The sequence below is a fragment of the Nyctereutes procyonoides genome, unplaced genomic scaffold, assembly GCF_905146905.1.
Source record: "Nyctereutes procyonoides isolate TBG_1078 unplaced genomic scaffold, NYPRO_anot_genome, whole genome shotgun sequence".
NCBI lineage: Eukaryota > Metazoa > Chordata > Mammalia > Carnivora > Canidae > Nyctereutes > Nyctereutes procyonoides.
In genome coordinates, this window is record NW_026575030.1 from 21,586,698 (window position 1) to 21,608,536 (window position 21,839).

The 21,839-nt window shown below is 57.2% G+C and overlaps 1 protein-coding gene across 1 annotated transcript in view; it reads left to right on the top strand.

Annotated features, from left to right (window-relative positions):
* Nucleotides 1-2,862: 2,862 nt before the first annotated feature.
* Nucleotides 2,863-21,839, top strand: part of HEG1 (heart development protein with EGF like domains 1) — an 88,471-nt gene continuing 69,494 nt past the window's right edge. The window contains exon 1 of the mRNA XM_055316015.1: nucleotides 2,863-3,037. Within this exon, the coding sequence (XP_055171990.1) occupies nucleotides 2,863-3,037 (175 nt within the window). The remainder of the gene's footprint in view (nucleotides 3,038-21,839) is intronic.

Below are 21,839 nucleotides of genomic sequence, written 5' to 3' on the forward strand. Positions count from 1 at the left end.
TTTGTTTTACAGATGAGGAGACTGAGGCTGGGAGCACACAGGTAAACGGCGGCCCAGTCAGGACGGGAAGCCCGGGCTCCAAGGCCAAGCTGACCACCTTCCGAAGGTTCCACCTGCCTCTCCAACTCCCTCTTGCTGTTTTCTCCTGTCCTCGAAGGCGATGAAAAAGTGCCCCGGGGCCATTTCACAGTGATCCATCCTTCCTGTTCTCCTGCGTCCACCCTCCCCATCCCCACGCTAAGCCCTGCGCAGGTGATGTGAGCGTGGCTACTGCTCTTAGAAGGCAAAGAGAAGCCTAGAGACAGGTAAGAGGGAGGACCTGTCCCAGGGGCACATTTGCCGCCCGGGCTTGGTAAGGAACACGGATTCCCTAGTGGGATCTCTGAATCCACGCGAGAGGCCTGCAAGGCCCGTGACAGCCTTAAATGTTACTGGTTGCCCTGGGAGGGCAGCTGTGCTGTGGGAAGAGTTGTCGGGGGGATGGGGGTGGGGTGGGGTGGTGGCCACCAGAAGGTCTGAGCACAGCGCCTTGGCCTGGTGGGGCTGGGCTGGCTGAGCCTGGGCCACTGGGCAGCTCCACCTGGGAAGAGCCTCTGAGAGCAGGATCCTGAGAAGTTGAGCTGGAGCCATGAGGGCAAACCAAGTTCCTCGCGGTGGGATCAGTATATGGTACTTTCTTGGGCAGACCTGGACATTGCACGCGAGAGCCCCGGCACGTTGGGTTTGTTTTGTGGTCCTTTACAAACAAAACCAAAAAACCCAAATCCTTGGTCCCCACCGCCCCGCTGAAGGTGAGGTCGTTTCTACACAGCACCCTTTATGTTTTCTGCCAAGTGACTCACTTGGACTGAATCCCTAGAAAGTGGGCCTAGGTCCATCTGCAGCTGCCCTGGACACGGTGATCCGCTCACTGCCCTGGAGGCAGGGGTCACGGAGCCCTGGAGACAGCAGAGAGGAATGGAGAAATGGGGTGTGGCGGAGTCAGCCCTGAGAAGGAAGTGGGCGCTCGGAGCATCGGGTGGTCAGACGGGAGCCCCATAAAAGTGACAAGGTTCCCGAGGAGCTCCCGTATTCATTTCAGTTGAGACCTCGTGGAGGTTATTTCCAACTCTGAAGTGGGGGGACCAGGATTAATAATGCCGCCCAGTCCTTCACGGTCAATCTCATCCTCTTTGGGTCCAGCTTCAGAACTCTGAGCAAATTATTTTCCCATTTTGAGCCCCTCTTTCTTGGACCTAGACCTAATTTTAAGGACTTGCAGTCCCTAAAATTAAGACTTTTTATCCTTTACTTACTGGGGAGGGAAGGGATATGGACCCAAACAGAACTTTGACTTGCCAGGACATTTTGTTTTCACAAAATCTTCGAATCTGTCCCCCGGAAAGTTTTCCTTTAAAATTTAGTGGTCTCTGTGCGTTCTTTTGTTTAGTTTTCCATCTGCAGCCCTTTCTCTGATTAGGAGTCTGTGCCGCCAGGCCCGAATTCACCGTTTTCTTTCCCCTGTGGGCCTGTTTGGGGGTCCTGGGCAGGGGTGGGTGTGGGGGGTACATTTACGCACGGCTCTTGGTAGGAGCCAAAGGCGATGGTTTGATGGTCCGACGGGGACTGAGCGCAGGCTGGAGGGGGCCTGGAGAGTGGGGTGCCTCCCGCGGACCCAGCAGCAGTCCCAGGGCAGGGGCGCGGCTGCGGGGGGTCAGGGGTGCGGCTGTGGGGGGCAGGGGCGCGGCTGCGGGGGGCCATGGGGGGGCAGCGGAGCAGGGGGCAGCTGCGGGGGGACAGGGGGGCAGCAGGGTGGAGGGGCGGCGGACAGCGGGGCGGCGGACTGCGGGGCGGGGGCGCGGCTGTGGGGGGCGGGGAGACGGGTGCGGCTGCGGGAGAGCTGGGGGGCAGCAGGGCAGGGGTGCGGCTGCGGGGGGAGCAGGGCGCGATGGGGCAGGGGCGCGGCTGCGGGGCGCAGGGGGGTGGATGGGGGCAGGGGGGCGGCGGGGAGGGGTGCGGCTGAGGGGGGCAGGGAGACGGGTGCGGCTGCGGGAGGGCTGGGGGCAGCAGGGCAGGGGTGCGGCTGCGGGGGGAGCAGGGCGCGATGGGGCAGGGGCGCGGCTGCGGGGCGCAGGGGGGTGGATGGGGGCAGGGGGGCGGCGGGGAGGGGTGCGGCTGAGGGGGGCAGGGAGACGGGTGCGGCTGCGGGAGGGCTGGGGGGCAGCAGGGCAGGGGTGCGGCTGCGGGGGGAGCAGGGCGCGATGGGGCAGGGGCGCGGCTGCGGGGCGCAGGGGGTGGATGGGGGCAGGGGGGCGGCGGGGCGGGGCGGGGCGGGCCCGGGAGCAGGTCCCGCGGAGAGGGTGTCCGCGGAGAGGGTGGGCGGCCCGGGCGGTGCAGAGAGCGCCCCCGCCGCCCCCGCGCACCCCTGCCCCCCGCGCACCCCTGCCCCCAGCGCACCCCTGCCCCCCGCGGACCCCCCGCACCCCTGCCCCCCGCGGACCCCCGCACCCCTGCCCCCTCGCACCCCTGCCCCCCCCGCGCACCGCTGCCCCCCGCGGACCCCCCGCACCCCTGCCCCCCCGCGCCCCCCCCGCGCCCCCCCTGCCCCCCGCGCACCCCCGCGCGGGGCAGCCGGGCTCCGGCGTTGGACGCGGGTCCGGGTCCCGGGGGCGAGGCCGGGGCGGGGGGCGGGGCGCGGGGCCCGGAGTCCCCGCCCGCCCGTGACGCCGCCGCCAGGAGCCGCCCCCGCCCCGCCCCGCCCCGCCCCGCCCCCGCCCCGCCCCCCGCGGCGCCCCACAACTTTTGAGGCGGGGACTGCGCTCCGGCCTCACTCGCCCGCTCCCCGCGCCCGCGGCCGGCATGTGAGCGGGGCCGGGCGCCACCATGGCCTCGCCGCTGCTGCTGCTGCTGCTGCTCCTGCCGCCCGCGCCCGGGTCCGGGGCCCCCGCGCCCGCCCCCGCCCCCGCCCCCGCCCGCCGCGCGCACCCCGACCCCAGCCGCGCGCACCCCCGGCCCGCCGCCGCCGCCGCCCGCGGGGGACCCCAAGGCCGGAGCGCGGGTGAGTGATCCCGGCCCCGCGGGAGGGGGAGGAGGGGGAGGGGGAGGGGGGCCCCCGCGGGACCCGGGTGGGGGGGCGCCGGACACTGGTTCCCCTGGACGCCTCCGCCGGCGGCGGGACTGAGGGTGTGACCCGCCTGTCCTCGACCGCCCGCCCCCGGCACCCCTGCGCTGGAAACTTGCCCCCCCCCACCCCGAGGTGAACCCGCCCCTCTGCGCCCAGGTCTCCCTTTGAAAGGAAGCAAGGAACCGCCTCCCCCCGCAGACCTCCCGAAGGCGAGCCTCCCCCCTCGGGGGTGCTGACATCTTCCCGCCAGGCCCCCCCATCCGCACCCCCATCCTCCACACCCCCACATCCCCCTATCCGCACCCCCCATCCCACCCCCCATCTGCACCCCCACCCCCACCCCCCCATCCGCACCCCATCCCACCCCCCATCCCACCCCCCATCGGCACCCCATCCCCCCCACCCCCATCCACACCCCCACACCCCCCTATCCGCACCCCCCCATCCGTACCCCCATCCCACCCCCCATCCTCAACCCCACACCCCCCATCCGCACCCCCATCCCACCCCCCATCCTCAACCCCACACCCCCCATCCGCACCCCCATCCCACCCCCCATCCTCAACCCCACACCCCCCATCCGCACCCCATCCCACCCCCCATCCCCTCCTTTTCCTTCGGAGACAGAAAGGGCCTCCCCGGGTGCAGAGCCTAACTTTCACACATACCCAGCTGGTTTCTAAGGGGTCCGGCATCAGGATGTTGGGAAGGACAAAGGACCTAGTTGGGAATGCGGCGCCCCGCTGGCCCCCAGAAGCGGAGGAGAAGCGGGGAGGGCTGGGGGGCGGTTCGCAGGCCGCGGGGGGCGCAGGGCTCCGGCCGGTCTCTGCCCCCCCCATCCCTCTCCTCTCCCCGGGGCTGCTGCTCAGCCACTGCTGGTCCTGCCCCAGAGGGACCTGCCCCCGGGCCTCCCCGGGCCTGGGGACCTCGCTGTGGGGCTGCTTCTGCAGACCTGGGAGGAAGGCAGACCTCCTCCTGCCCCCTGGAGGAGTGTCCCCTCTTTGGATCTCAGTTTCTCCATCTGTGAAATGGAAGGGATGATGCCTGCCTGTCCTAGGCTCCGGGTGATGGCATGACAAAGTGAAAGTAAAAATAAATGAAAAGTGCTTTGAACAGTCAGCAGCGTGGTGGTGGCAGCCGCTGCCTTCCTGTGAGTGACACGAGGCATGTGCTCGCTCGCTCTCGCTCTCTCGCTCTCTCAGGGTTTTCCTGCCAAAGCCCGCTTGCTGGCAACGCTAGGTGCTGATTCAGAGCTCAGGTGAGGGTTGAGAAGACTTCATCCTCTTCGCTGGCACTTCGTGGAAGTGTCTCCTGTCACCCGTGCTCTCCAGGACAGGAACTAGCTTCCTCCGTGGAGCCCAGGGATGCTTGCCCTAATGGAATAAGAAAAAAAGTTTTTAAAAAGTGGTCAAACCCCCAGTAAAAAGTCAGCTGCATGCTCGGGGTACTCTCACCGCTGCAGAAGTCCTGGCGATCACCTAAGCCACAGGCCGCAAGGCGGAGAAACTGAGGAACGGGAAGGGAGGGGAGGGGAGAAAGGCGCTTTCCGACACCTGCCAGAGACACACCTGCCCGCTGTGGCCCTGACTTCAGCTGACCTGCCACATACATTGTTCTAAGGACCACGGCAAGGAGTCCCCGTAAAAGGGCGTGCGTGCCCTGGCTTTCTCAGTAGCGACGCTGCGTAGTACTTTGTTGAGCTTTCTAGATGGGAAGTGAGTGCAGGGGATCGAGGCCATTTCAGAGAAGACCCCCAGGAAAGGAGGCAGGGGTCTGTGCTGACGGTGAGGCATTCCCAGCTGCGGGGCCCCGTCTGCCAGGGGGTGGGTGGGCGGGTGGGGTGCCGACTTGCAGGGACTTGCAGGGCCCTGGGCCGGAGAAGGCTGCCATATGAGTCGTGCGTGAGACGTCGCCTTCCTTCCCACGGCTGAGTGTCCCTGTAGATCACAGAAAGCTGGGCGTTATGGGGAGGGGGACAGTGGAGGGAACTGAGGCAGATCTCAGGCATGAGGCTTGGGAGGAAGGCACGTGGGAGTCCCAAGCGCAGGTGGCAGGAGCCAGGGGAAGTCCGGAACGCTCACCTAAGTGGGTGTCTCCTGGCACCTCCACAAAACCCACCCAAGTCATGCCTGCCCTTCAGCTGATGCAAGGCTGGATCTCACGTGGGATGTCAGAAAGGTGAGATTAAGAGAGGAAACCGATCACCTGTTGAAAACCGCTAGAAGCTACTAAGGTGGCTGAGGATCCAAGCGCAACCTGTGCTTGTTTCGTGGCGGGGGTTCGATGCCACTTGGAGGGGAAAAGGCCATGATGAACAGGAAAACCAGCAGGACGTGATTTCTGTGAGTCTGAGTTTCCTATTAAACTCCCAGGATTTTCTCTGGACCCTTTCTGATAGGCCACCACGTGTCACAAAGGAAAATCTGCTCTCTCCCGAGGCAGCCGATTCTCAGCCCTGAAGGAGCCTCCAGAGGCCCTCTGGGCCGCGGCGCCCCAGGAGGGTAGCGGCCCTCTCAGCCCCCCTGACAGGTGGCCACCCAGGCTCTGCAGTAAGGTTTTTGTGTTTGGGGACGTGCTCGCTCCTGCCCAGAATGAGCCGCAAGCCTTAGAACTAATGTGCTTTATGTGATTGTTGGGGAGAACTGCCTGCAGCCCCTTCTGCTGTAGGCCCACGGGTGCCTGGCATCCAGGGCTTGGGCTTCCGGATACACGGTGTGAAAAGCAGGGACCAGAGATGTCCTTTTCTTCCTTGGGGCCATTTCTAGCCCTTTGCGTCTTGGCAGAGTTCAGGAGTAACCATCCTCCTGTTCCATCTGTGAGTCGTTCTCCTGCTTCGGGCTGCGAGTCCCCCATTGGCGTGTCCACCCATGACCCTGCTGGCTGTTCAGATGAAGGTCGTTGCGGGCGTCCGAGCCTGTGGAGGGAGAGAAGATGCTAAGTCCCAGGGATTTCCTTTTTCTTGGGTGCGTGTGTGCTTGTGGGTGTGGGCATGTGTGTTTGAACAACTCAGGGCTTCTTCTGAGCCACACTTCTGAGTGCTTAAGTTGCTATGCCTTGGTTTTCGTGCTCCTGCCCCCCCCCCCCCCCCCCCGCCCGTGCTTGAATTGTGAGATCTGCAGATGAAAGGGGAAGAAAAAGGCTTAAGTCTTAATGAAAATCAATGCAGAAGGAAAGAACTTTCCCACCCAAAGGGGAAATGACGACGAGTAGCTGAGCAGCCAGCCCAAGGACTAATAATCTTACAAAAATGCAGCTCCCTAGAGCAAAGGAAGCGCTGTGAGCCCAGCCCCTCCTGGGCTGCTACATGGCTGTCGCCTGAAGGGCTGTAACTTCTGGAGGAAGCACCCCATGGGGGCGGGGGGTGGGTGCAGCAAAGACCCAGGCTGGGCAGGAAGCAGCCCCCTCGGGAAGAGTGTGTGGCTGCCTCTCTCCTGGCTGAGGCTGCACTGAGAAGCCTGAGAAGCCTGAGAAGCCCACTTGCTTTGATGGAGGCTGCTCCAAATAGAAGGAAGGGTGTGGGGAAAGGGATTCTCATTGGGTGTGTGGGTCTAAAAGCCACATCCTTTTAACCTTGCAAGAACCCTTTAATTGCGTCCCTTGATGGTGCAAATGCTGAACCGGTGTTTTCTGCCCAAGACCCCAACAGCATGTGGAGATAGAAGAGAGACAAAAGATGTTTGGGGCCCAGCTGGGCAGTGGTTGCAATACCTAGTCCTGGGGGGGGGGCTGGGGAAGGGTCCCCCGTGACTCCCAGCAGCCCTGCCAAGCTGGCTGGAAGCAAGTGTTCTTGGAGTTGACTCGTTGCTGTCTCGGGAATTCTCGCAAAGTGAGCAGAGAACAGATGGGAGGGTGGTTCGTTAGCCACTTAACTGCCTTCTTCCGGGGCTTCCCTCTGCCCACCCCGCTTCTGTATGAGCAGGAAGTCCCAGGGAAGGACATCAGTTTGGACTTCCAGCCTTTGAGCACCCATGTGTCTGGTTGGCGCTTTACCATTTAACTCTCAAAAAAAAAAAAAAAATCCTGCGAGGGATAGCACTGCTCTTTCACAGCTGTAGGAACTGACGCCTGGTGAGCTTGGATCATACTGTACGTGGCGGCGCCAACATTTAGATTGATCGGGACCAGATTCCTGTGTTCTTGCCACAATACGGTGCAGCCCCAGTGTTCTCAGAGGTCCAGTGGGTGACGGTGGTTCTGGATTTCTAAGACCCTAGTGCAGCACTGCTTCCCCTCTTCCTCGTGCCCTTGACACTTGCCCTTTCTTGGGAGGTCAGGGATGAGAGGCAGGGTGAGGATATAGCAGTGGTGATGGGGACAAGCTGCAGAATAGAGGTTCCAAACAACAACAACAACAACAAATTTTTTTTTTTTTTTTTTTGGAAATTGCTCCAGACGAGACCGTTAGTCTGCATGCATGCACAGGGTGGCATTTTATATAGGCATTGCGAATCATGCCCCGTCTGTATGCCAGTGCAGACGTTACTGATGCCAGAGGTAGCTCTGTTGACGATCGCCCGTGCGGAATGAGCCGGGCTCGCTGCTGGGAACAGGGCTGGTGTTAGGAGGTGGGTGTTGGGACTACGCTTTCCATAGGAGCGGAGGTCGAATGGCACCCTGGCCCAGGTGCTGGAAGGTCACTTTCTAACGTCGTGCATGCCCTCCTCGACCCGTCCCTGTTCAGTTTGCTTTGGAAACAAAGATGTTTCTATCCTGGCCTTTCCCTCTTTTGTTGAGCACGGCAGATGTGGCAGTCTGTGTCCGTTGGGCTACTCTGTAAACCAGAGAACACCGACGGAGCCCTTTCTGTGGGTGAGGATCTCGGCCAGGTGATGCGGGTGCTGCAGAGCGAGGTTGTGGTGCCCCCAGCAGACCAGAGGCCCTTTGGAGCACCAGCGCCAACACTGGGACCAGAGCAGTTACGGTTTGCCAGGGATGCAGAGTGGAGCAAGCAGCACGAGGAGGTTGTACGGACCCCAGGAATGATGCGGAGAGAGGTGACTGAGGTGTGTGGAGGGGGAGAGGCTGCTGGAGGCCAGGGATCCAGGCAGGAGGACGGTGTGGACTGGATGTGGATCGCACAGAGGGGGTAGGGTGCTGGCATCAGCGAAATCCCAAATACGGAAAAGCTCAAGACTGACTCCTTCCTTTCGTTTTTTTTCTTTCCTCCCTCCCTCCCTTCCTTCCTTCTTTCCTTCTTAAAAAAAATTATTTATTTTAAAAAGAGAGAGGGGAGAGGCGTCTGGGGGGACTCAGGAGGGGCAGAGGGAGAGGGAGGGAGAAAATTCCCCAGCAAACTGAGCAAGGAGCCCAATTAGGGGCTCGATCCTACAACCCTGAGATCACGACCTGAGCCGAAATCAAGATTCGGATGCTTAACCGGCTGAGCCACCCAGGCGCCCCTCCAGAGCTCAGCTTTTCCAATGGAAGTGGTCAATAGCTGGGAAGTCGAGGGAAGAGGACGGTGGGAAGACCCATTAGGGTCCAGAATCATGGGAGTGTAGACCAGAGTGGAAAGGAGGATTTGGGTGGATCATGGGGAGCTCTCAAGGCCTGCTTGAGGCATTTGTTTTTGTCTCATCTGCACTGAGGAGCCTCTGACAGCTCTCGAGGAAGAAGCAGTATTGTTTGCTCGGTCAGTGTTCCTTTGTGCTTGGCGCTGGGGCTCCTGGATGGACCACGCGTGCGTCCGCCCTCCCTACAGCCCAGGACTTGTTTCAGAAGGCCGGTGTGTTATCCTTCCCTGTGTTGGGGGAAACCACTGAAAGCAAGGCATGGACTAGAGTGGGGGCAGTGCACGTTGGAAGGGAGCACCGCATGGGCCTTTATTTTTTTCTTTTTAATTTTTTTTAATTTTTTTTTTTTTTATTTACTTAGGATAGTCACAGAGAGAGAGAGAGAGGCAGAGACACAGGCAGAGAGAGAAGCAGGCTCCATGCACCGGGAGCCCGACGTGGGACTTGATCCCGGGTCTCCAGGATCGCGCCCTGGGCCAAAGGCAGGCGCCAAACCGCTGCGCCACCCAGGGATCCCCTTCTTTTTAATTTTTTAAAAGATTTTATTTATTTATCCATGAGAGACACACAGAGAGAGGCAGAGACACAGGCAGAGGGAGAAGCAGGCCCCATGCAGGGAGCCTGACGTGGGACTCGATCCTGGTACTCCAGGATCACACCCCGGGCCGAAGGCAGATGCTCAACTGCTAAGCCACCCAGGGGCCCCTGCAGGGCTATTTAAAAGAGGAAGGTGGGGGAACCTGGTGACTGGCCGTGGGGGTGACGAGGGCAATGGTAGGAGCTGCCTCTGTGGGGGGCTGCTTTCACTGTAGAACCTGTAACCCGTCCCGGCAGAAGTGTTCTTGTGGCCGTGGAACCGAGCGGGGCCCCCGGAAGCCAGGCCCAGAGTCAGCCTGGATGGGTGAAGCCACTGGGAAGAGGAGGCGGGCCCTGGCCGGGTCGGGGGCAAGCATCCAGTGTAGCTGGTGAGAGAGGACGCGGCGCTGGCCCAGGAGCAAGCCGGACCTGAAGCTGCCACGGGGAGCAGGGTAGTTTGGAGGCCGGCGGTGTCCGGGCCACGGGTTTGAATGTAGTCCCTGGTTTATGCGTAACACGCGACAGGCTGTAAAGGTGCACGTAGGTTAACATGAACCTGCCTGGACCTGCTGGCTCATCCTCATCCCCACTCTGCCATCGGGAGTTGCCAACGTGATCCACTTGTTACTTAAATGAGAAGCTGAGAAGCACTCAACAGGCATCTGCTTCCCTCGCCCTCCACATCTTGGTTTTGGTGGGGGAACGGTGACCCCAGCTGATTCGGTTTCTCGAAGGATCACAAAGCTGCCCTGAGTCTGCACCGCTCTGTTTGGCTCTCCTTGCCTCCGCTGATGCTCTCCCTCTGATCCATGTTCACAGAGCCCAGAGTGATCTTCTTAAATGTAATTCAGGTTGCCCCACTCTCAGGCTGGAAACCCTCCAAGGGCTTTGCATTATACTTAGAATAAAATTAACAACAACAACAACAACAAAAAGTCCCAAATCCAGACTCCCTGCTGGAATACCCGGTCTGCAGGACCTGGCCGGCTGACCCTCTGGCCCCTTCTTCTCTGCTCCCCTTCTAACCACACCAGACAGTTGTGTGCACCTGCCACACTCCTTTGTGTCCTGGAGACGAGGCACACGGTGTCCCCCGCCCGTAGTGGAACCAGCCCTCCGGGTAGAGGCAAGAGCCAGTGCAGAGGCCCTCAGGTCCCAGCAAGCTCGCCCCTCTTGGGATTGGGAAGAGGAAGGCCGCCGTGGCTGCATCGCGTAGGGCCAGCAGCACGGTAGGGAGGCCAGATGTTCCCCGCGCACCGCGGAGGGGTGAGGCGGAGAGCGGATCGGGAAGACGAGGCAGGAGGTGAGGGGGGCGGGCCGGGCTGGCTCGGTGCCTGACACATGGCGAGCGCTCACGCCGTTTGTGGGCTCCGTGGTTGCTGAAAGGGTAAATAGGTCCAAAGACAAAAGGTGGAGGTAGAAAGAGGAAGGGCCGCCCGCGGTAATGCTTCTCTGACCGCCCGGCCCTCGTGTCCTGGAACCATCAAGCGCGGGACGGGCGATACCTTCGTCATACTTTACCTCTCTGTGCGACGGACAGAGGACTGGGCGGCCCCCTCCGGCCGCGGGAGGGGACAGAGGGCCAGTCCGGGGAGTCGGGGTTTAGAAGGACGGCTCCGGCCTGGGTCTTCTGCTCGCCTGCCTGCTTCCCCGGTTGGCACAGGAGCTGTCGGAGGGCAGGAGTGCACCTCCCTGTTAGGCGGAGGGAGCCCCTCCTCCCCGACATTTGCTCCCGCTGGAAGCCTGCCTTGCTGTCCCGTCAACAGTGAGGCCACGAGGGGACACTTTTGACTTGGGCTCAGGACAAAGTGCGAGCATCGGGGTATTTCCAAGCTGCATCGTCATGTCTGCCTTTTAAAAATCTTATTTATTTATTTATTTATTTATTTATTATTTTTTTTTAAAGATTTTATTTATTTACTCATAGAGACGGAGAGAGAGAGGCAGAGACACAGGCAGAGGGAGAAGCAGGCTCCATGCAGGGAGCCCGACGTGGGACTCGATCCCAGGACCCCGGGGTCATGCCCTGGGCTGAAGGCAGATGCTAAACCGCTGAGCCACTCAGGGGTCCCCCCATTTTTTGTTGTTTTTTTAAGGATTTTATTTATTTACTCATGAGACACACAGAGAGAGAGAGAGAGGCAGAGACACAGGCAGAGGGAGAAGCAGGCTCCATGCAGGGAGCCCGTGTGCATCAGTTTTTGTACTTGTCTCCGATTATTTGCTTTTAGTGTTAATTCCTGGATATGGAAAATTTTGAGATTCCTGACAATACCACCAAATGGTACCAAATTATCTCAGCAGCCTCGTGGGATTGCGTGGATCTCTCCACCTCCTGTGTGTTACCAGGCATCTTGGTTAAAACACAGTACCTCCCTCCTGCCTCTTTTTCATCTAGACCTCCTCTGATAGGACACGCGTGTGTATGTGTGTGTGTGTGTGTGTGTTGGGTGTGGCCTATCACAGCATCTCTCTACTAACCACATTTCTGGAAGCTTCTGGGACTCCACCTCATCCTCTGGTCTGAGTCAAGTTGAAGAGAGGATGTTTTGGGTGGTGTCTGACGAGCAGGAACATGATGGGAGCTGCCGCTGGAGGTGGGTTCCTGCAGACTAGGCGGCCAGCTGCCCACCAGTTGTGTCAGGGTGGCTACGTCTGGGCAGGGAGGCCGTTTAGCCAAATGCTGTGGGCAAAGCAGCCAGACAGAAGGGAACACAAGCATTTTTGAAAGAACTGGAATGCAAAATTTGGGATGGGGCAAGAGAATGCCACAGGGACCTTGTATCTCTCTAAACGAGAGCCATTTCCTTGGCGATGATTAATTGATCTTTTAAATGGTGGCGTACTGGGCAAAATTAGATTTCCATTTTGGGTCTGTAAGAACATTTTGATAATTCTCTAGAATCCTAGACTCTTTGGGTTCGAAGGGACCTTTATAAAGCTTTCTTGGGGCACCTGGGTGGCTTAGTCGATTAAACCCCCCCGACTCTTGACTTTGGCTCAGGTCATGATCTCCGGGTCGTGAGATCGAGCCCCGCACGCTGTGCCAGGTGTGGAGCCTGCCTAGGATTCACTCTCTCCCTGTGCCTCTCCCCACTTTCTTTCTCTCTCTTTCAAGGGGGGGGGGAAGCTTTTTTTATCCATTAAAAGACAGACTTCCAAAGTAAATTGGGAAAGGGCCTCTCAGTCTTTTGCTTCGTCTACCCTGGTTGATTTCTAGCCAGGGTCAGCAAGTTTTACTTTGTGCTCAGAAACTTTTGGTCTCTGCGTTTAGGACATGATGCAAGATTAGAGGTCACCTTAGATTGGGAGATATCTGACAAACCCAGACGCTGCCAACCGAGTGATGTGACTGGCTGCATTTCACAGACTTGGTCATTCCCGGAAAGGTTCTGGCAACCAGTAAAACAATTTCACAACCAGGATAGTGACAGAGCTACAGTTGGGTGTGAAGATGGTGCTCTAGCAATGTGGGGTGGCCAGAGGTGGAGGCTCTGGCCACCCCAGAGGCACCAGAAGGTTCAGGGACAAGTTTTGGCTCTGCGTCTTAGACATGCGGTAACTTGGGGCATATCACTTCTGTTTCTTTCCTTATGAAAGAAGGGGTTGGTCTACCCCAGGCTAAATGCTTTATTTCTAAGGGTGTCGGGTTTATCCCATTAGGACCTCCTGACTCCCCTGATGCTGGCCTCAAGGGTGAGGAGACTCAACACCCGGCTTCTTAGCTCAGGGTCCAGGAGCTGTGGAGCCTGTGAGGGACGGGGAAAGGGCCCCACAGTACACCGGGGAGCCTGCTGGACCTCTCGCTCCTGGAGAGGAGGCACGGGTTACATCCGTCTGCGCCCCTGGCCCAGGGAGCATGTGTCCAGCATGTTGCCCAGGTGGTCCTGCAGCAGCACCTGCACCACCATGTGACCTAGGGCTCCTGTCATAAGATCGCTTAAGAAGCTCCAAAGCCCGTCTCTAAGTCCACAGACGCTGTTAAAAGTAGACACATTTCTTGGGCTTTGTACTTCGGCTCCGGGGTGCTCTAGCTGCAGGGTGGTACCCCCCTGGCTTCCCGATCACGCAGCAATGTGTGCGGTGGTGTGGCTGGCGGGCTTTGTGTGCTCAGTTCCCGTGGTCGCGGGGGCCTCGGGGGGTGGCTCGGATCTCACCTGAGTGACGGCAGCCCCCGTGTCTCTGCTGAAAAGGGACTGGCCCACTGCAAGCAATGGGGCGGATGTGACATGTTTGACAGCTTTCTGCTCAACGTCTTAGCTAGGTCGGGAGATGAAGACCAAGGAGGAATACAGGTGACGAGAAGAGGGTGAGGCCGAGGTCAAGCTTACCGGCTGACCCTGGGCCATCCTGGTCCCCATGCACTGAAGCCGCCCCGTTGGAGGATGAAATAGCGGGAACGCAGGAGAGAGACGCCTGGTTGGAATCGGGCAGGATGTTGTTCGTTGTGCAAGGTCATGACCAGCGATTCTCATGAGTTAGGTTGGTGTCGAAAACCTCTGCATTGTTCCTTCCCTTAGTGGTGGGGGAGGTGGAAGCGGCTTTGGCGTGGGCGTGAGTGTCCCTCCTGTAGCCTCCGGGGCCACCCGGACTTTTGTTTGTGCCGAGTGAGACTTTTCCTGGGATCATCTGTCGCCAGGGTGTGGATAAGAGCCCCGCTGGCTTTGCAGTCACACCTGGGGAGGTCCTGGCTTGGGGGGGTCAGGCGCCTCAGTTCACACTTCACCAGAACCGCTTGCAGCCTGTGGGTCCTTGGGACGGTACTCAGCCTCCCTGTGCTTTCAGTTTCTCCTGTGTCAGCGAGCCTATTAGTGGCCCCATTTAGGAAATATAAGTGTCATGTGTCCTCTGTAAAATACGGACCTTTGTATTGATGACAATCCTCCCTTCATTCACCTCCAGGTTCACTGGATGGGGGACAAGTCCTGAATGCAAAGGACTCAAGTCCACCTTCCAAGGACATTTTTTTACTTGACCGCCCTTTTCCCACCCTGGGCCCTGCCAACCTCACTTCTTGGTACGCCTAGAACTTTCTCTCCATCCCTAGCTTCAAATGCAGGGAGGAAAGAACAAGATTTGAAGACTTGAAGTCTGAAGAACTAAGTGCCACCTAGACAGCCCTCACCTATAATCATCTGAGAAGACCGATTAGTGCCCAGGAAGCATAAGGATTCAATAAAAACAATCTGTGAGGTGTGACTGCAAAATAATAGGCCTTTAAAATCACGGTAGGACCTCTGTGGCCAAAGGGTATCCTCCTTCAGGCCAGAGGTCATTGGCACGCTCCTCAAAAAGCATTTGAAGGAGTTGGGAGCCACCTGTAGTGCCAGTGCCTGGGTCCCAAGCGACTCACAATGGTGTGTTCTTTGCACTTAGACCTCACCCAGGATCTGAAATGGAGTCCGCTGTCTCAGCCTCTGGCCTCCGTCACTAGACTGGGCTTCAAATTTTTGTCTGTTTCCAGAATAATCCAAATCCATTACCAAGGGATGAGCACGTGGTCGTTATTCAGGAAACTCAAGAATATTCCGCAGGCTCTGTTGAAGATTAGAGGATTTTAGGAAACAGCTTGAGGAGTGACAGCATTGTTGGCCTAAGCGTGGCCTTAATGAGGTCTCTTTGAAGAGGACCATGTTCATGGTTAGGTGGATTCCCGTGGTTGCTTAGGAATTATTTATAGGATAGCCATGCCTTGTGGTGAGAGTGCTGCTGCGTATAGCCAGGGGCAGAGTTAGGGCCCAGAGATGCCAGGGGCAGCTCAGGAGCCCTGAGGGTCTTAACCCCTTCACTTCCTAGCTATGTGGCTTGGGGCAGCTGCCGAATGTCCCTGCTCTTACTTTCCCTGTGCTGAAAGTGGGGCCAATGGTATCTATCCCACCTCCTTGCCAAGGCTTTCAAGGAGGAGCAAATGTAATTATGACCATGAAAACGTAGACACGGCGTGTGATTGGAGTCAGAAAACAATGAGCCAACTGTGAGCCGGGCAGGGCACCCACCTCTGAGCCTGTTTTCCCGTCTGCACGTGGGGACTAGGCTGCCGGTTTGCCCAGCTCACGTGCCGCCGCCGTAGGGGTGAAATGAAAATCCGTCCCCGTGGACCAGCTGTGTGAGCGTGCGTGTGCTGGGACGGCGGGGAGGCATTGGGCCTGGTGTTACTCCAGGTGAGGCAGGTGGACGCAGGAGGATGCAGGTGAAATGTATCCACCTGCATCCTGCACCTGGAGCAAGTGGACGCAGGAGGATGAGTAGAAAGTAGGGGAGGGAGAACATTCTAGGAAATCTCACTGGCCTGCTTCCATTCCCCATCTCTGTCCTGCCAGCGGCCTCCTGCCCGGGGTGACTAGCGCTTTCATCCCCCTCCCTCCCGCCCAGTGGGGTGTTCTTCCCAGGCCCGCCACCCCTCCTTCTGCTTAGTGAGCTTTTACGGAGCACCTCCCAGGAGCCACAGTCTGTCCTCAGAGACCTGGAAACGTGATCAAGGAAGTTCTCGCTGCGTCACGGGCTAGCGCGGCCAACGAGGGGAAGGCCTCTGGGAAGCGGCGTTCTCTGAGAAATGAGTCGGATTGTGCCCAAGTGAAAAGGAGGGCATTTAGGTAGGGAGGCCCGCGTCTCCAGGATCGCACCCAGGTGCTAAACCGCTGAGCCACCCAGGGATCCCCTCCCCCTAGTTTTAATCTCTCTCCATCTCTCTGTAAGTGACTCCCTTCACCTTTGCATTATTTCTCTTCCCAGCCCTCTTCCTTTCTTCTCCATCTATTTTATCTCTTTTTCTTAACTAGCTGTGGCATACAACTGAGTTTTTAAAATATTGGTGCATTGAGTGTCAGGCTTCCCCGATCTGAACTGTAAACGCCTGTTGGTAAACCTGGAATTGATGTCTTTAAGTGGGTTTTATTTCGGGACCCCGGAGGGCCCCCCGTGGGCCAGGCCCGTCCTGCTCCCTTCCCCTTCCCCTTCCCAGCTCAGCAGACCCTTCTGCGCTGCAGCCTCATCCCACACCGTAGACTTTCCCAAATGCTGCCTCTAGGATTTCCTCAGAGCCCTGGGCCCCTCCACACGGGGCTGCAGAACAAATTAAGGGCAAGAATCTAGCAAAAAGTCAGGTGGCCACGCACAGTGAGCGCTAAGGCCCAGGGCCGCGTCTCATTTTGTGCTAACCCCCCCTCCCGCCTCCCCCTTCCTCCGCAGAACCAGGATGTTTTTCCTTGCCTTTTTATTGTTTGGCCAAGCTGGCAGGCCTCCTTTGGTGGAGCTGGGCCACCGGGCTTCCTCTCTGGGTGTGAGCGAATGCTAGGGTGACAACACGGGAGACAGGAGACGGCCCGCTTCCCTGTCCACCGCATCCTCACCTCCACGCACCCAGGCCCCCTCCTCCTCCGGCCTCCCCACAGCCCCTCTGCTGAGTGTTTATTTTTCCAAGGACCAGGAGGGGCAATGAAAAACTGAGACACCAGATAGAGGCCCCCCCCCCCCCCCCACCCCCCCCCCCCCCCCCGCACAGAGCCTTTTTGTTTACTTATTTAATTGAATGGGAATCTTCTGACCTGACCTTGGGGCTTTTTCTCAAAGCCTTTTTTTTTTTTTTTAAGCCTATAGAATTATTTTTAAAGCAAGGAGCAGGAGGTCACATCAGAGTCCTTGTCTTCCTCTCCTGCCTGGGTTAGGCTGCTTCCCTCCTGAGCACGCCCAGGCCATCTCAGAGGCAATTCTCTTTCTGGAAGCCTGACCCCAAACTCAGGGCCTCCAGGCCAGCTCCGCCCTGGGTCGTGGCTCAGCCCCTCAAGCCTGCCTTTCTCCCCAGAGGATGCTCCGCTAGACAAAAGCCCACTCTCACAGGGAGGGGAGGCTAATGGGCCTTGCAAGTTGTATAATTTTCATTACTGGAGGCTGTTCCTCAGGGATCTGTTCTTGCAAATCAGATCATCGGGTCTCAAGTCGAAACACTTCTTGATGTGAATAGTTTTTCTTAGGGCTGCTCCTTTCAGGGCAAGAACAAGGAAGGAAATGAAACTCCCCGAGAGCCCTGGACAGTCCCCGATTGAGGGCTGCCTTTTGTTCACACAAACTCATTTGGCTCCTAAACGTCCTCCACCCAGAATCATTACATCCGCAGCAGTGTTTCAAAACACAGCCCAGAGCAGCTGAGCCGAGTGGGCGGCTGCCCTCTGGTGAGGCCGCAGCCACCTTCCCTCCATGCCCCCAGGTTCCTGCCTGCCCCCAAATATCCCACCTGCCAGCCATCCGGCAGGAAATCCCCCTCATTTGTCAGATTCCTGGGGGTGAAGGCAGGGATCTGGGGAGAATATAGCAGTGGAAGGGACGATGGGATTCTGCTCCCAGCCCTGTACCTTCTTCCAAACTTGCTGGCTACCTTCTCTGCCCGGCTAGGCCGCCTCTCCCACCCCAGGGCCATTGGCACCGGCATCTCGGTGATTTATTCCCACCACTCAGCTCTCTTGGAAGCAAATAAGCTGCTTGAGGCAGATTCCACAGTGTCTTCTATGTGCTTGATGCTCAGTAAATATGTATTTTCTTTTTTTTTTTAAAGATTTTATTTATTTATTCATGAGAGACACACAGAGAGAGAGAGAAGCAGAGACACAGGCAGAGAGAGAAGCAGGCTCCTTGCAGGGACCCTGGGATCACGCCCTGGGCCGAAGGCAGATGCTCAACCCCTGAGCCACTCAGGTGTCCCTAAGTATATATTTGCTTATTGGGATAACATAGAAGTTACCATTTGAACTATATTGACGTGTACTAGTTATTGGCATTGAGGACATTCGCACGTTTGTACTACCACCACCACTAACCCATCTCCAAAACTGTTTTATTATCCCAAATAGGAACTCAAGCCATGGCTCCCGAGTCCTCCCTCTCCGCAGCCCCTGCTCACCTCTATCCCACTTTCCGTCCCCATGACTCTACCCACTACAAGTACCTCGTATAAGTGGAATCATATAATAATTGTTCTCCTGCGACTGGCTCGTCTAACCTACCATGAGGTCTTCAGGGTTCACTTATGCAGCAGGTATCAGAATTAACCGCCCTTTTAAGGCCGAGTAGCATCCCGTTGTAGGTAGGCAGGTAGCACATGTTGCTTGTCCCTTCCTCCATCATCGGACGCGTGGGTCACTTCCACCTTTTGGCTATTGTGAGTGATGCTGCTGTGATCATGGGTGTCCAAACACCACTTTGATCCCTTTCTTTCAGTTCTTTTGTGCGTGTGCCTAGCAGTGGAATTGCTGGATGATACGGTAATCCTACGTTTAAGTTTTTAAGAAATGGCCAAAGTGTTTTCTGCGGTGGCTGTACCATTTTCTATTCACCAGCAATGTCTGGAGGTTCTGATTTCTCGAAGTTCTCACCAGCACTCACCTCCCTTTTTCTTTCTTTTCCTTGATAATGGCTGTCCTCGTGAGTATGAAAGGAAACTCTTTTTTTTTTTTTTTTTGCATTTACAAATGCCACTCATTTCTGGCTGTAGTGTGGACTTGGAACTGTTGCTGTCATCTGAGGTCAGACTAGTTGGCCGCTATGATCCCAAAGAGTCCGGGGTCACTTTTGGAGAGGGATGGAGCACCAGAGTCAACCCAGGCGATTTCCCAACTTTAGCCAGAATGGATGATGCAAAGCACTGTGGATGCTAGCTAGTGAGGCAGGCTGCATGCCATAAATTCCATTGGGACGGGTTGGCTGAGCTTCCCTCTTCTCCGACCTCATCGACCTCATCGGCTTCATTTGGGTGTGGTTGACTAGCAGGGACCCCAGAAAGAATGCGCTGGGCTCTGGTCTCCACCCTGCCACTTACTTAGTTCTGGGTTTTCTGGGCAGGTGACCTCAGTCCTGAGGCTGAGCTTTCTCTTCCTGCAGCGAGGGAACAATTCCTACCTTGCCTGCCACTCAGAATGTCCGGATCTAATGGGATCCTTTATCCCCCTGAAATTATCCTGTAAAAGCAGTGCTTCGCGGATGGTAGACACGCGGGATTTCTTAATTCGATCTCTGAGAATAGGGGCAAAATTCCATTCTCCCCGGTGGACAGCGTCCGGCTCGTTTCGTGGTTTATAGACTTCTGCGATACCAAAAGGAGAGTTAAAAAGGGAGCTTTTTAATTTCAGTTCAATTCCTGTGTGAGCAGTTGAGTCCAGGGAGTCTCTTTTCAAGTCATGAAGAAGGACACGATCACTGGGCTAAGAACCCATGCTGTCCCATCCAGCAGTGTGGCTAGGAGGCCCCCAGCTCTCCCGAGTGTTCCCCAAGCTGAGGGATCCCAGGAAAGCTCCATGGGGGAGCCAGAAACAGGAAATTTGCAGCTGGGGGGGGGTCAGTGTCTTACTGTTCCAGAGCTTTCCCTCATGAGCCTTAACCCCTAGCAATCTGAGCCTCCTCCTCTGTCTGCCAGGTGACACTCCGGAAAGTCCTGGGGACTTTTTTTTTTTTTTTTAGATTTTATTTATTTATTCATGAGAGAGACAAAGAGAGAAGCAGAGACACAGGCAGAGGGAGAAGCAGGCTCCATGCCGGGAGCCCGATGTGGGACTCGATCCCGGGACCCCAGGATCAGGCCCTGGACTGAAGGCGGCGCTAAACCGCTGAGCCACCCAGGCTGCCCCAGTCCTGGGGACTTTGATCCCTGGTCTTTGTGCAGGCCGGGTCGTGCCTCTCCCCTGTGCCCCAGCACTCCTCACCTTCCTGGCTCGTACCCTAACCCTCTATCCTTCCCTGTGCCTCTGTGCCTCCTTCACTGACCCCTCTTCTCCCTCTGATTCAAGATCTCCCTAAGGAGTCCTTGGCTTCACCTTCCCTTCCTACCCCATCTGCTCATCCTCCCTCCTCATTGCTAGTCCCAAATTTTTATTTTATTTTTATTTTTATTTTTTTTAATTTATTTATGATAGTCACAGAGACAGAGAGAGAGAGAGGCAGAGACATAGGCAGAGGGAGAAGCAGGCTCCATGCACCGGGAGCCCGATGTGGGATTCGATCCCGGGTTGCCAGGATGGCGCCCTGGGCCAAAGGCAGCCGCCAAACCGCTGCGCCACCCAGGGATCCCTAGTCCCAAATTTTTAAATGCCTGTGAGACATTTCCACTTGGAAGTTACAGTGTCGTCCCCCCCCCCCCCCGCCCAGCTTCATATTTTGAAAACAGGCGTTTTTTGTCCCTCAGACTCATTCTCCATCCTGTCTCCGCTCTTTCTTTATCATCATTCTTCACATTAGCCGTGAAATGATCTCTGAGAAGCTGACCCCGGGGTCCTTTTGCTCAGTGTTCCTGCTGGTGAGTGCAGCTGTCCCCAAACCAAGAAGCCCACGTGACCCACACTCCGTCGCTCCTCGTAGGGAGGAGCAAGTCCCTGCAGATGGGCTCGAGGCAGGAATTTGAAGGCCAGGGGGACATTGCTTAGCGACCAGTGGCTTACAGCCCTGTGTCACGGAAGAAGCCGGGTCCAGACTGTGCCTGCCGTCCAGTGCGTGACCTCGAACAGCCACTTAATCTTTCCGCCCCTCGGCGTTCCCGGGCGCCGTGGTACCCACTTGACCAGCTGTCATTCTCATTAAATGAGATAAATGCCTGTGAAAACACTTAGCACGTGGTAAGCACTGAATAGATGTTTGTGAAATCTGAATCACAACGGAGGGAAATGAAAATAAGGGGAGACCGCTTTCACTCTGCGATCGATCGGGCCGCTCGGGGCCCTGCAGGAGCGGCCGTGGGGCTGTGTGGGGCGGGCTGGGCCCTCTGGGAGGAAATGGCCTCTTTGGATGACACAGCCTCCGCCTGTACACACCCACTCCGCCTCAGAAACCATGCAAGTCGAAAACCCCCAAATCACGGAGTGGGTGGTGAGAAGTTGACTCTGTAGCAGCTGCTAATTAGGAAATCCTACTCCTGGGCTCCGCTAGCATCCCTGATGTTGGTTCACAAACAGATGTTTTGGAACATTAAGGCACCGCAGAAGTGGAAGTTGTCAACTTGGGGGGAAAAAAAAACCCTAGTCAAAGCAATGAAAGTGTCTCGTTCATTTAATAGCTGTTCATAGTTCAATGGAACATGATGGCCTGACACAGGGGGCTGAGTGCAGGGGGAAGGGTGGTACGTCCAGCTCTGAAGATACCGGGAGGTTGGGACATCTAAACTCCACTATGAGGCTGGTTGCTGTGGCTCGGTTGCCGTGGCACGTGGGTGGGGTGTGAGCCATCGCCTCTGACCTGGGAGGAGTGAGATGAGAGGGCCAGCCGGTGCTGAGCTACAGGGTGCCCCCTCCCACCTCAGAGGCTGCCCCTGAGTGCCTGGCAGGGCACGGTCCCTTCTCCTCACTTCCCATCTGGCCCAGACTCCAAGCCTGAGGCCTCCCTTCTTTCCATTTCTCTTCTCCACTAAGCATCAGAGCAGGATCCTGGTTGTGGTAGGTAACCCCGCATGGGGCAGGTCCCTGCTGAGCCCTGTCCCCTTTACTCTGAATGTCTCTCCCGCTCAGGGTTTACACAAAATTCAATCACAGTAGCCCTCAACAACTCAGGGCTTCTCAAAGGACTCCTCCTTGGACCTCAGTAAATATTTTAGCATTTGACCCATTGATCTCCCCAAACTACAGCATGGAATCACGTGAAGCACTTGTACGTCCACGATCAAAAGAGACCTCCCG